This window comes from Oculina patagonica, chromosome 11 (genome assembly GCF_052425735.1).
Source record: "Oculina patagonica isolate OP01 chromosome 11, crgOcupat, whole genome shotgun sequence".
Taxonomy (NCBI): Eukaryota; Metazoa; Cnidaria; class Anthozoa; order Scleractinia; family Oculinidae; genus Oculina; species Oculina patagonica.
This window is the reverse complement of record NC_135768.1, coordinates 9,857,639-9,871,247: the sequence shown is the minus strand read 5'-3', so window position 1 is coordinate 9,871,247 and position 13,609 is coordinate 9,857,639. Positions and strand designations below refer to the sequence as shown.

The 13,609-nt window shown below is 38.5% G+C and overlaps 3 protein-coding genes and 1 pseudogene across 3 annotated transcripts; 2 read left to right on the top strand and 2 right to left on the bottom strand.

Annotated features, from left to right (window-relative positions):
- Nucleotides 1-357: 357 nt before the first annotated feature.
- LOC144631012 (uncharacterized) lies at nt 358-2,311 on the bottom strand. The gene is made up of 3 exons (XM_078489373.1): nt 2,142-2,311; nt 945-1,149; nt 358-532 (listed from the first exon to the last, which is right to left on the bottom strand). The coding sequence occupies exons 1-3, from the start codon at nt 2,202-2,204 to the stop codon at nt 498-500; spliced, it is 303 nt and encodes a 100-aa protein (XP_078345499.1). The 5' UTR covers nt 2,205-2,311; the 3' UTR covers nt 358-497.
- Nucleotides 2,312-7,293: 4,982 nt separating this feature from the next.
- LOC144629621 (uncharacterized) lies at nt 7,294-7,827 on the top strand. The gene has a single exon (XM_078487857.1). The coding sequence runs from the start codon at nt 7,294-7,296 to the stop codon at nt 7,825-7,827; it is 534 nt and encodes a 177-aa protein (XP_078343983.1).
- Nucleotides 7,828-7,842: 15 nt separating this feature from the next.
- Nucleotides 7,843-9,159, top strand: LOC144630153 (uncharacterized). Its single transcript, XM_078488443.1, has 2 exons — nt 7,843-8,465; nt 8,630-9,159. Exons 1-2 carry the CDS (start codon nt 7,955-7,957, stop codon nt 9,040-9,042), a joined length of 924 nt encoding a protein of 307 aa, XP_078344569.1. The 5' UTR covers nt 7,843-7,954; the 3' UTR covers nt 9,043-9,159.
- Nucleotides 9,160-9,456: 297 nt separating this feature from the next.
- LOC144629808 (uncharacterized) lies at nt 9,457-11,356 on the bottom strand (annotated as a pseudogene).
- Between the last annotated feature and the right edge of the window lie 2,253 nt (nt 11,357-13,609).

The following is a 13,609-nucleotide window of genomic DNA, read 5'->3' as shown; positions in this document are numbered from 1 at the left end:
ATCTAAACTGGTGTATAAGAGGCAGAACTGACGGAAATTCCTTTGCGAAAAACATACAGCAAACTTCAGATGGAAAATACTTAAAAGTTACAGTGAAGGGAGAACTGTTTCTCTTTTCTGGCTCTGACCAGAGCAGAGGTGTCTTAAAGAAAAAGAAAAGAAAGGCTTGACTGCCAATTAAAGGGATGTGAACATGGTAAAGAGGGTCAGTTATTAAATTTTATTTTGTTTTTATTTTAAAAGATCTGGTCTGGTACACAGTCACTTTTTATGATGAGATTCATGACTATAAAGCATAATTTGTATACAAATTGAAGCCGTTAAAAACTATGAATTAATAAAAACAGAAACAGTATTTTTTTGTAATTTCCTTTATTGGATTTCACATATACCATACATAGCCTTTTGCGTGCGTATTACTACGCTTAAATACCCCGGCTAACACTGCTTTGTTGGGATGCCTGTTGTATAGCAGAATTCCTGTTTTGCCTCCATCATTACTCATGGTGTTTTAAACACGCCGTGATGAGGCCTGTGCGAAGAAAACATACGTTTAGCTAAAGAGGTCATTTTTTTAGCATCAAGAATAAGAGCTCTTCGTCCACGATTCTATTTTTGCGATAGCGAATAGAAGCAGAAAGAACTAGAGAATCACCCTTCTGCTCAATTAGAGTTCAGATGGAATTTATTTTCTGATAATCTCCTGGGCTGATTAACACCGTGAAAAGGTAAGAATCCTTAATGGATTCAAAGTAAATAACTGAGAAACTTTTATGGCTACACACACATTTACTGGTAAAACAGTAGTTTACATTATGGCCCAATAAGTCATCGTTCTGCCCAAGAAAAACACGAGTACATTTTTAAGAGTGTTTAAGAGATATTGTGCCAATTGTCCAATTAAACCAGTCGAGGAACAAAATTCAACTGTACAATAAACTTACTATAAGTTTTAGTTAGATGTTGATAAGTGACTGTAAGATTTTTTTGGAATCGCTGCAACAGGATTCCCTGGCTTAGAACGTCGGCTGATAGCTTGGCCAAAGTTTGATCAGCGGCGGTAAGGTCGGCTTGGATCATGTTAAACATGTCTTCTTGGTTCTGAAGGTAGGTTTTTAAATGAACCAAGTAAGGAGGCAAATCTGGTACCTGTTGGAAAGGGAGAGAAAAAGTTTTTTCTTATAGTGAAAAGGAAAAAGCCAATTTTTTTAACATGTCATTAGTGTGACCAAACCACATCTGGGGACGCTTACAGCTTGACAAGTAGTGTTCTTTTTAGGACGCGTTTTCGCTTTATTGGTATTATTATAATTTACAGTTAGTTAATGAGTTCGAGGTTTCTATGGGGGTGAATGAACTGTCACCTCATAGAAATTGATAGCGAATAATTTATGTGTTAAAAGAATTCTAACTCATTTTACTTCAAATAATGATTTCTAATTATTTGCGTATATATGAACTAACAATAAACGTCGCGCTTTAGTGAAATCGCGCGCGCGGACTGAATTGTGATTTGAAGCTTTCAGTTGTGTGCTTACGGTCATCAATCCGTTCAGTATTTTTGACGTTTTTAACTCATGTTACGAAGAATTTCCACGTTTTAGTCTTCTTGGGAAGTGAATTTCTTAACAATATTTTTATTTTTATTCCTACAAAACTCAAATTGGCCACGTGGTGTATGATTTTTGAAGTATGTTTTGACCTTTCAAAACTGGCAATACCGTAAAGGAGGTACACGCGTTTTTTTGACGAAAGGAAACCGCAAATAATAGTTTTCTAGGGAAGAAAATACCACAAATAAACAGGTAAAAAAGAGAGAGTAATACTAACGGCTGAGAAAGATTAAAACGAAAAAAATGGTCAATTCTTCAATATGCACGGGCGTCTGTGACGATGTTAATCCTAGATATTGCGGTGTTAATTTTGAGGTAAAGTTGAAATGTCTACTCATCTATCCGTTTGAAATTGTTAATGTTTTATACCAGAAATACGCACTCATGTTTCCTACAAACTGGATATTTACAAGCGAGAGCTTTTGTATACACAAATTAAAGTACCTAAAATTAATAGCACTGTGGAATAAAGGGCGATTCACTTATACTAATTCAATGCTACGATATAAAAAAGTATATCTTACGTACCTTGCCTTCAATTGGATTATCCAATAAGAAGACCAAGACGGCGACGATGAAAACCAGCTTCATGTTATCTCAAAAGAAAAAAAAAATGACTCAAACGAACTTGGCAAAGTAGAATTACCAAATAACGCAGCCACACAGCAAAGCCGTTGTATCATTATTTCGCCGTGGGAAACTTAGTGTGCGATAACGGAGGTTTGAGTGAAAGCTGAAAGCTATCGTGAACTAATATTTAGACAGCTTTGTAAAGTTGAATATCAAATAATTAATTACAATATTAGTTTCGGTCTTAAACCTGATAAACGACACGTAGAATTCAAGGTACTTTGAAAATTATTTTTTCACAAGGTTTCTTACTTTTCACGAATGTACTGATTTATTTTTATTTTTTATGTATGTAATATATGATCGAGCGCAGTCTTAAAAACAAAATTAACCTTTTAAGAAAAAGTTATGTTAATTTGTTTTGACGACGTCGTTTAACATTTATTAACTTTTAAAATGTAGATTTTCTTTCCAGTTCCTTGCCTAAATTTTTAATTTTTCTTTACTATTCCCCTTTATGCTGATTTACACAATTGGATAATTTTAGTATTTTTTCGTATACATTTCAGTAAGATCCGATGGTAAGCGAAAAACACACATTTTCAGGAAAAGCACATTTAAGGTGGGAAAATGAGGCCTTTAATGTCTTGTGGATTTTGGCACAAAACGCTCTTTTTTCACCAGCGCCAAGGACAGAACACCTCTCCTTAACAAAGCCAACGTTAAAAGTGCTTTAAAAATTCTATCACTGACTTTGATGAACGTAAAACAACGTTCATAATGAACTTCCTACAAGACTTTTCGACCGCGAACCTTCGGCCTTCTTCGGTTTCAACATGGCAGTAAAAAGCAACGGCTTGTTTTATTTTAACCATTACACATTTGTACGCGCGCGAGTGACTAGCACAACAAGTACACGCGAACGCTGCGCGAGACTGGGAACATTATTATGCAAGTGATTTATAAATATCAAGGATGTCTCTGCGTTCGTTTCCCGCATTACAAACGTTGCTTTACGTTCATCAAAGTCAGTAACAGAATTTTTAAAGAGCTTTTTATGTCTACTTCTGACTGCAATTTTAGTATTTTTCTTTTAAAGCCAACGCCCTTCATCAGTTCACCTGGCTGTGTCATAATCATTTTCGGTTTTGTATTGTACGGCCACTTCCGTTCATATGACAAGTAACATGATCAGTTACGCGCGAATGTGTGTGCTATCTTCGTATGTATTTTCATGTGTGTAATCTTAGCGGAGCTTCAGCGCGCGTAGAGCGCCAGCGGAGCACCATGGGTAAGGAAATTTGGTAAACCGCAAAAAGTCGCAAACATTTGGTTATCGACTGAGCTTACGTCCTCCCGTACAGACTCCGGGAGGGGGAGGAGAGTCACAAGGTAACCCGAGCGGGGGAAGGAGAGAAGGAGAATGCCATCTTATCATCCATACCCCTACGAACGTGAACGCGAATAACAGTATTTTCAATGAGAGTATTTTCACAAAATTTAAGAACCAGAAAATAATGTGGAGCTCCACTTTTAGGCTTGGCTAAATCTATATATTAGTTTCTGGAGTTATCATTCAATGCTGTTTGTCATCAATCTATTGGCTGGTGTATTGACTAGAACCCCTGGTTTTAACGCGTGTTATATTAGCAAAACTGAAGGCACAATGTTTGGATGAACAGCTGAACATGCATATGAAGACCGGGACAAAGATAACGCAATCCATTAACACCTAAAGGAATGCCAAAATCTACAACAAATGAAGGGTTTATTCAATCATTTTTCTTTCTGATCACCCTGGCTTAAACAACCACGGCTCTCTCATGAATAATTTCTTTTTCTAAACTGTGCGAGACAACACTTCCCTATTGCTATTCAAAACACCACATTACATAAAGAAAAGAAGGCCAATCGTTGACACCGGATTGAAAATTATTTATTCAAATAATGTTACACCTACTTCGCTCTGTTATTTAAAACCTTTTTGCACTGTAAACGCCTGATGAGGGTTCTACAATAAACCGAAATATTGCGTTTCTTCAAACGTCTTGTCTGCTTTTCATTTTCTGAATTTCAGTCATGAAAATGCATTTTGTCGGATAAGCCTTTATTTTATTCTGACGACGATATGAACTTTTCTCTCAAAGATGGCGGTAAAAGATGAAAAATGGCGAGTTTTCACACTTTCTTCATTGGGAATTAACCCTGACATGCAGATTTGTTTTTCAGATTTTGGTCATTGCTCAGAAAAAAAAACACATTGACAACAAGAAACGATCCTTAAGTCAGAATACAGTAATGACTAGGAGGCCATTGACCTGTTAGAAAAATATATTACTTATAGTTTTGGTAAAAAAAAAAGTCAACTCCTGCGAACTTGGTGACTTACGTACAGGAGAGAAAGGGCACTGTGAAAGGAGAATGGTTTTCCTAAGAATACACGAGGGACCGTTTTAAGCAAATGAAGACGCGACACACTCATTTAAAAGTTTTTCAGTGCAAAATAGCTGCTTAAGGCCTCGTCAAGCAGTTATAAGCAATACACAACACTTTCATGATATAAAGGTAACACATGACATCCAACTGTGAAGAGCTGGGACTGGGAATCACAACAAAAAACTGGGACTGGGATTTGGAAAATCGGGAAAACAATGGTCTGAAAAATGGGATTAAATACCACCCCCTCCCTCCCCTTTTTTTCTTTCAGGACCCTCTTTCTGACCCTTACGGGGAAGATGAACATCCTCGTCATTCATATATGAACGCACATGGGATGTTCTTGATGTTAAGCCCAAGGGAAAACAGCTTTACAAACTTTACTAACTCAACAATGGCTAGCTGCAGGCGTTGTTCTGTGGTTTAAAGGTCACTTTTGATGTTCTGCAAAAGCGAAGCCCGAATCTGAAGATAGCATGCTAACACTAATATTATAAATCCTAAATGCTGTGTAGTCCGTCGTTTCAATCTGAAGAGAAATGCTTTGTACGACAAGTAGGTGACTCGATCACTTTGTATCTTTCTTTAAGAAGGAAGATGCCTTGTCAATTAACACGACTGCAAAACTTCCATATTCTTTCCGCAACCTTTCGACGGAGTTAGCCAGAGAATACACTTCTGCTTTTAATGATGTATTGAAAAGCGACCATATATATTCATCGAATACTGTGTGTCATTTTGAAATGGCCTGTTTACGTCTGTTCAAAATGGTCACCGTGGTATATTTTCATGTTTTACTCGCTATATTCTTACAATTTTAACACCATTAAAGCATTGCCAAGTGGTTTTCACAAGAGGCTTAAGATGGAGTATTTCGGACGAAGGAACATTAAAAGTCATATATAAATATGATCAAAAGCGTGCTATAGTGCTGCTCAAATTTAAATATTTTATAATGACATTTTACTTTCTTCCAGTGCACGCAGTTTATTTCTAGCTAATCCAAACATTACGTTTTTAAGGAAATTGAAAAGAATGGAGTTAATGTGAACTTTGCAAATACAACTTGATTTCAGCACTTTTCACAGCAAATATGTGGTGCATTGTTTGCTTTGTGTTCATGCAAAACGTTACGACATTTAATAAGTATTGAAACTTTATAGGAAAGTTTAGCCTGCGAGCAGGCTCCCGATGATGTTTTCGGCGAGCGGAGCGAGCCGAGTTATGTGTCGGGTCGGGACTCAAAATCGGGGGAGCCTGCGGACAAAGCTTTTTTGCCGCCGTTCCGTGCACGAGATTCTAGTGCAACATCTGATTGGTCGAATCACTGACTGTTGACAGGTCTTATCAACATATCTCAATTTGCCGACACCGTAAATATACACGGACGCGATGGAATGCGGCTTATTATGAAGTGAAAACATGGCGTCTTTGCGAATTACGAACGATCTCTTTGAACGTGCGTTGGACGATTCTTTAAAAGATTTCGTCCACATACGACAGATTAAATCATGTGGTGCCAACATTACGCAACGAACAAAGGAGGTTAAAAATCCTAAAAATCGAGCTTGAAAGACAGAGCGCTCGATCAAAATAATGCTAGAAGCATAGCCTTTACAACACAGAATGTCTCTCTGAAACCAACTTTCAGCTTTTTCATAGTAAAGCTGAAACAGTCTCTGGCTAAGCCGGACAAAAGATAAATCCGTGATAAGACAATACATCTTGCATCAGTATTGATTAAAATGCCGGGCCCGGCTTCAATAAAATGCAAGTAGTTTACATTTTCACGGAACATTTCAGATCTTGTCCTTCCAGGGCGAACATTTTGAGAGCCTAAAGCATATCTTGCAAATAGAATTGAGCCAAAACAAACTGAACTAGCACAACATGTGGCAGAGTACAGATTTAGAGGTGTCATTCAACTTTACAAACGGAAACCACGCAGCGCGGACTAATGACCTCTAGACACTTAAATGGCCACAATCTTACGGCTCTATTCAATACATAAAGCCTCCAAATAATAACAGTACCCTCAGAAAGAAGTCAGAAGCAAACAAGGTCGAAAGACCGAACTCAACATAAAACGGCAAAGTTTACAAATGTCACGAACGTAGGAGTCGTGTAGGCCCGTCACTTTTATTTATCATAAACTGAATGAGAGAGGCGAACAGCTTGTCGAGCACACGGCATGCAACAAAGAACTGAAAACCCCTCTTTCTTTTCTACTTGTAATCCAAGGATTTCCAAGGCCTCTGCCACGACGACGCTATCTTGTCCGGGGACAACAAGAAGTTCCTTATTTTTAGAAACATCGAAAACCGGCACAGAATTTACCCTTTTTGAACTGCTCAAAGACTTTTTACAAAAGCGGCAATGAGGATCGCTCCGATCCATATTGGAGAAAAGCGCGGTTTTTTCCCGCGAGCTGTCATTTTCAAGTACGCTCTAATTACATTCCAATGCATCTAGGCGGAGAAGGTGGAGTTGATGACACGTTGTCGACAGATTAGTAGGGACCTTTAGCACCGACGCCGAGGACGTGGACGAGACCTTGTTTGACCGAGTGGGTCCTGGGACGGGACCGTCATTTACGGCGGGAAACATAAACATTTAGCAGACCGCGCCGGCTACGAGGACGAGTATCTTCCAGTTGAAGTCCACAGGGAAAATGATGTCCTTCAAAGAATTTCGTGAGCTGCTCATACTTCTCTACGCCGACAACATTGTTTCAGATGAAGAGTTTTTATTGCTTTACGATACCTTCAGTTCAAAAAATCCAGATTTCCCTCATGGAAACTACGAACGATTCGATTTGGATTCTATGAACTCCGCCGAATGCAAAGCAGAGTTTCGTGTTGAGAAGCAAGACCTTCCTCGCCTTGTTACAGCACTCCAACTACCACCAGTGTTTAAATGCGAGCAGAGGAGTATTTGCGATGACATAGAAGCCTTATGTATGCTTCTCAAACGAGTTGCCTATCCATGCCGACTCAGTGATATGATTCCGCGCTTTGGCCGACCGGTTTCTGTTATAAGTTTGATCACTAATGATGTCATGGACTATATCTTTGACGTTCACGGCCACCTCATAACCCAATGGAATCGAGATCTTCTGAATCCTGGGGCTTTACAGCGTTATGCAGATGCCATATCAGGAAAAGGCGCCCCGCTTGACAATTGTTTTGGTTTCAAAAGAATTTCGTGAGCTGCTCATACTTCTCTACGCCGACAACATTGTTTCAGATGAAGAGTTTTTATTGCTTTACGATACCTTCAGTTCAAAAAATCCAGATTTCCCTCATGGAAACTACGAACGATTCGATTTGGATTCTATGAACTCCGCCGAATGCAAAGCAGAGTTTCGTGTTGAGAAGCAAGACCTTCCTCGCCTTGTTGCAGCACTCCAACTACCACCAGTGTTTAAATGCGAGCAGAGGAGTATTTGCGATGACATAGAAGCCTTATGTATGCTTCTCAAACGAGTTGCCTATCCATGCCGACTCAGTGATATGATTCCGCGCTTTGGCCGACCGGTTTCTGTTATAAGTTTGATCACTAATGATGTCATGGACTATATCTTTGACGTTCACGGCCACCTCATAACCCAATGGAATCGAGATCTTCTGAATCCTGGGGCTTTACAGCGTTATGCAGATGCCATATCAGGAAAAGGCGCCCCGCTTGACAATTGTTTTGGTTTCGTCGATGAAACAGTACGACCCATTTCAAGACCCGGAGAACATCAGAGAGTAGTTTATAATGGACATAAAAGGGTCCATGCCCTTAAATTTCAATCCCTGTCCCTACCAAATGGACTAATAGGAAACTTGTATGGACCAGTTGGTGAGTTTTTAATTTGATTTTCTTTTAATACTTATAATGAACTTTATTATTAAAACACAATCGATCACAAAATAAAATACGATATTGAAAGTTGTTTTTATTGTTTTTAGCTATACAAACTTCCCAACTATTTCTATTCTCACCTCCTATTTTCTTTGTTTTAGAGGGGCGTAAACACGACGCCGGGATGTTGGCAGATTCTGGACTATTGCGTGACCTTCAACAGTATGCTTTCTCTCCAGTAGGCCAACCCATGTGTATATATGGAGATTTGGCCTACCCTCTCCGTGTGCATCTTCAAACCCCGTTTCGTCGTGTCCCACTTGCACCCGCGATGCAGGATTACAACGAACCCATGAGCGCGTTAAGAATTTCAGTGGAATGGCTTTTCGGTGATTTCATTAACTCTTTCAAATTTCTTGACTTTAAAAAGAATTTGAAGATCGGCCTAAGCAATGTCGGTAAAATGTATGTTGTGTGCACACTACTTCGTAATGCGATAACATGCCTTTATGGTAATACCACCAGCGACTACTTTGGTATTGAGCCCCCCGCCCTGGAGCAATACTTTCAATAAAGTAAAATAGCTGTATATTTTTTTTATGATACAGCTTTATTTTTCTGGACAAACGAAAAATGTAATGGGGCATGAAATGCAGATTGTAGGGGAGGGGACATTACAGGAACAAATAAAAAATCCCAACAACATATCTTTTGATCCCAACATATTTTTTTATGATACAGCATTATTTTCCTGGACATACAATACATGTTATGGGGCAAAAAATGCAGATTGTAGGGAAGGGGACATTGCAGGAACAAATAAAACATCCCAACAACCCCCCCCCCCCTTCTACAAAGAATGGTCCTTTAACCCTTATTAGCCTTGGCCTTTTTTTAGACTGGGGGTGGACTGAAAGTACCTCACCCCCTCTTAAAAAATAGAAAAAAAAAGGGAAGGGATCATTCAGGGGTGGATCCAGGGGGATGGGTTGGGTGGCTACCCACCCCCTTGATTAACCAGAAAAATGAAAATAAATACATTAAAATAGACAATAAAGACAATAACACTGAGTAAGGTTCGATCTCTTCTGGTATGTTCTTCAAAACTTCTAAAAGATAAAACACAAAAATATAAATTTTGGTCAACCCTAAAGGAAAACATTTGGTTGCCATGAAAATCACATGTTACACTTAAAATTGTAACAAAACATGAATATTAAATTTAACTTTTTTCAGTTCTTAACTCGGCACCCCATGGGGTGAAAGGGTTCACCTAGGTTTTCATAAACTGCAACTTTATATCTCTTTTTAATTTTAATTTTAAAAATTGACCATTAAATAAAATGTTAACCACAACAGCTCTTTTGCCTTCCTCTTATGAGGACTTGGGCAGGACTCTTTCCAGTAAACCCATGAGTACCTGGCTCTGCTGTTGTTGCTGCTGCAAAAAAAGCATTTGGAAATTTTGCATCTGCTGTTCCTGTCTCCTGCTGTTCAGTCATGACCTTTAATACATCCTGGTATTGTTGCTGGCTGTGTCTCTGCTGATCCATCAGCATCTGTTGCTCGGCAGCTCTATTTTCTTGTTCTTTCTTCTTAATTTCCATTTCTTCCTTCCTGATTTCTTTTTCATTCTCATACTTTTCTTTCAGAATTTGCGCAGCTTCAGTGGTGCTTTTTCTGCTTTTTGGTGGAGTAACTTGATCAGAGCTTGCATCAGCATTCCTCTTTTTGGTTTGCCCCAGGCGCTCCATGGCCTTTAATCTACTCTCTTCTGCAGAGGCCTTGTCACTTTCATTCTTCTTAGTAAGAGTATTCGAATTTTGTTTCCTTTCCAAATCAGCTGCTTGGTCTTTTTCGATGATCTCAGGCAATGCCTTCTCTAATTCGGTTTCATCGTCACATTCAATCCCAGAACCTTGCTCCTCCTTTTTCGTCTTTTCTTTGTATTTGTTGACCAAAAGAGTGAGTCTTTCCCTGACAGAACGCTTACTGACTTTGAATTTGGGATAGTTTGTGCCATTTAAACGTAATGCTACTTCGCCCCAGACCTCTCCTCTTTCTTTGCTTTGCTTAGGGAATTTCCATGGTTCCAAGACAAGGACTTCTGTGCAAAGCATGCGATCATGTTCTTCTGACCATTTCATTGCATAATTTCTGAAAACAAATACAATTGTTTTATTAGGTATGGAATTTTTTACGGCCTTATGTGCCCAAGGGCACGAAGAGGATTGAGTGAGTGAGTGGAATTATTTTTACAATCATGCAGTTTATATTATTTAAACTGCATTGCAAGTAAAATATATTTAATCTTGAGGCCTCAAGTGTATAAACTAAGTTTTCAGTGCTGTAAGTTGTAAATAAACTTTTGTTTATTTTTTCGTCCGGCTAAAAGTAAAATAAGGTAAAACATGTAATACGTTTTGGGAATCGTTGAATTGTAGAAAAAAAAGTACCCTCTGCATTGCGAGTAAAATTAATCTCGAGGCCTCAAGTGTATATACTAAGTTTTCAGTGCTGTAAGTTGTAAATAAACCTTTGTTTATTTTTTCCGGCGAATATTAAAATAGGATAAAACGTGTAACGCGTGTTGGCAATCTTTGATTACAAAAATTACCCTCTACGACAATTTAGGCTTCATTCAGTATCAACGACAACTTAGTGAGAAATAAAACATTTCAGAAGGAACTTGGTCGATACGGTAACCGCAAATTTAAACGGACAACTTTGATTTTCAAAGCTACAATGAAATGCAGTTGAAAGCATGCGACTTATATTTTTAAAAAGCACTTATAAGATTTATGTACGAACCCTGTACTCTTTGTATCATCATCCGCCATCACTGTAAACACAGCTGCAAAGCTCAAAGCTCTTTCTGCAGGTGAAAAGAAAACAAGAAATTAATATGGTTCTTCACGGTTCGATCAAATAACTTACGGTACCTATCTTGTCCACATACCGACACTTTAAATTGAAAAAATCCCCAAAATAAGTCAGCAAAAGACAGTAAACATATAAAACATACCTTCGTTCGACACTGAACGGCAAATGGCGGCAAACGACGTCCTCAACGAGGTGTGGACGACGAGTTCCGCACGATTGGGCATGCGTAGTAGCATCAAAGTTCATTTTCTCAACTTCCGGTCGGTGACGTTCACGTCCTCGGCGTCGGTGCTAAAGGTCCCTAGTGACAGATGATGACAGGTTTATAAAAAGGGGCGGAATGGCTGCCTCCATGCTTTGTCAACAGGCTCTCTCTCCCAGCCCCCCCTCCGCTCTTCCCTTTTTCTTTTTTTCGCCCCCTCCCCGACCGGAGAGCCTGTTCACAGGCTAAGGAAAGTTAGAAAAGCATGTCATTAAAAGTGACTTTACCTAAAAGGCAAAATTGTCGAAAGTAAATTTAAGATTTTTTCACAATATTAATATTGACACATCTGCTTGATAAACTTTGTTATTTTTTACGTTTTAACAACCTTCTGATGAGGTCTGTCGTCTGACTTAGCCAATCATAATCTAAGATTTTGATTAGTTAGCCTTACTGATCATGACGAACCAGGTCTATCAAAAGTTTATCAAAATTGTGCTGACAAAATGTCGAAAATAATTAAGAACTCTAGCAATTAGTTACTCTAGGTAAGGCGTAGTTGAAAGAGTCTCTGAAAAAAATTGAGTGTCTTTCTTTTCTGTTGACTGTTTATTAAGAAAATTTTACGTCCTATTGAACTCTGCCTCCCTTTTTAAGAATGGCATTTTTTAATGATGTATTCCACCTTTTGCGCTATTAAAAACCTTTTTGTTAAGATATCAATCAAAGACATATTCTGGTTTCAATTTGTTCGAAATGTATTTACATAAGCCAAAGTTGATTAACTTTTATTGGATTTGCCGACATTCTACAAAGTTTCAAACCACAATGTGTGTAAAGCTTCAAACCACAATGTATGTATAACAATTGAGTATAAATTTTAATTTTACTGATTTTACATTGTTTACTTATTTCTGTTTATCAAAAATCTAAAAAGCAAAATTCTGCTGTTCAATGTTTTCATATTTCATTAAACGTGGAAAGACATGGAAATAAAAGTCTTTATAAGCACGGCTTTTAATGTATGTGAAGGTAAACAACAAGCACCATTTGTTTTAGTTAATTGATTTCCCTTACGTAGCCAAGAGTTCAAGTTTATTTGAAACATCACGAAGCCGGGCTCCTTTATCGACTCTTCATCAACACAACTTCTTTTAGTATAGATAGAGAGGACCTTCCTTAGAAAAATTGAACGTCGCAGTCTTTTTATCAACAGAACTTCAACCACATATCTTAAAGAGCTTTCTTTGAGGGAACTGCCACAGACAATCCTAATTCACATCAACGCGAAATCTTCATGCCTAACAACACAACACACCTTTTTCTCCAACCTCCTAGCTTTTCTTTATATGAAGTTCATCTGTTTGTTTTAACTGCCATCGGTGTGTTATCGCCTGTTGCAGTGGTGACAAATGCTCTGGTTTTGGCGGCAATTTGGAGGAACTCGTCTCTCAGAACAACTTCCTACATTCTACTTGCTGGATTGGCTTTCACTGACTTTTGCACTGGACTCATCTCCCAGCCACTGTGGATTGTAAATGGGTTGATCCACTTGGATCTTCAGTTCAGTTCATATGACAAAAACACGCAGCCAACGTTTTATTTTATGACAAAAGCTGTCGGGGATAGGTGTGTAGCATACTTTTATCAAACTACTGCATTACTAATAACACTGATGTCCCTCGAACGATGGCTGCTAATGAGTCGTCGTCGATCCTTGCTTACTGTGCGTTGTGTCAGTTTCATAGCCGCAGCACTCTTGATCCTTATGCTACCGTCAGCGCTAATTCTCCGGCACGAAGCGAATTTCATCACAATCTCAATTGCGCTGTTTTGCATTATTGTCACTTCGGTAGCCTACTTCAAAGTTTTTCGAATAATTCGTCAACATCAGCAGCAAATTCAGGTCACCATGGCATCTCAAAATGCCGCCCAACCAACCATCAACTTTGTAAAGTACAAGAAATCTGTTTTTTCGATTCTTTATATTCTGTCTGTTTTCTATATAGGTTACGTGCCCTTAATAATAACGATAAGTTTAAAATGGACTCTACTG

Coding starts and splice junctions, on each gene's coding strand:
- LOC144629621 (XM_078487857.1), top strand. CDS start 7,294: ATGTCCTTCAAAGAATTTCGTGAGCTGCTCATACTTCTCTACGCCGAC.
- LOC144631012 (XM_078489373.1), bottom strand. CDS start 2,204: ATGAAGCTGGTTTTCATCGTCGCCGTCTTGGTCTTCTTATTGGATAAT. Junction 1,150..2,141: donor ATAATCCAATTGAAGGCAAG/GTACGTAAGATA, acceptor CCTTTCCAACAG/GTACCAGATTTGCCTCCTTA. Junction 533..944: donor ACATCTAACTAAAACTTATA/GTAAGTTTATTG, acceptor TTCTTCGCACAG/GCCTCATCACGGCGTGTTTA.
- LOC144630153 (XM_078488443.1), top strand. CDS start 7,955: ATGAACTCCGCCGAATGCAAAGCAGAGTTTCGTGTTGAGAAGCAAGAC. Junction 8,466..8,629: donor AAACTTGTATGGACCAGTTG/GTGAGTTTTTAA, acceptor TCTTTGTTTTAG/AGGGGCGTAAACACGACGCC.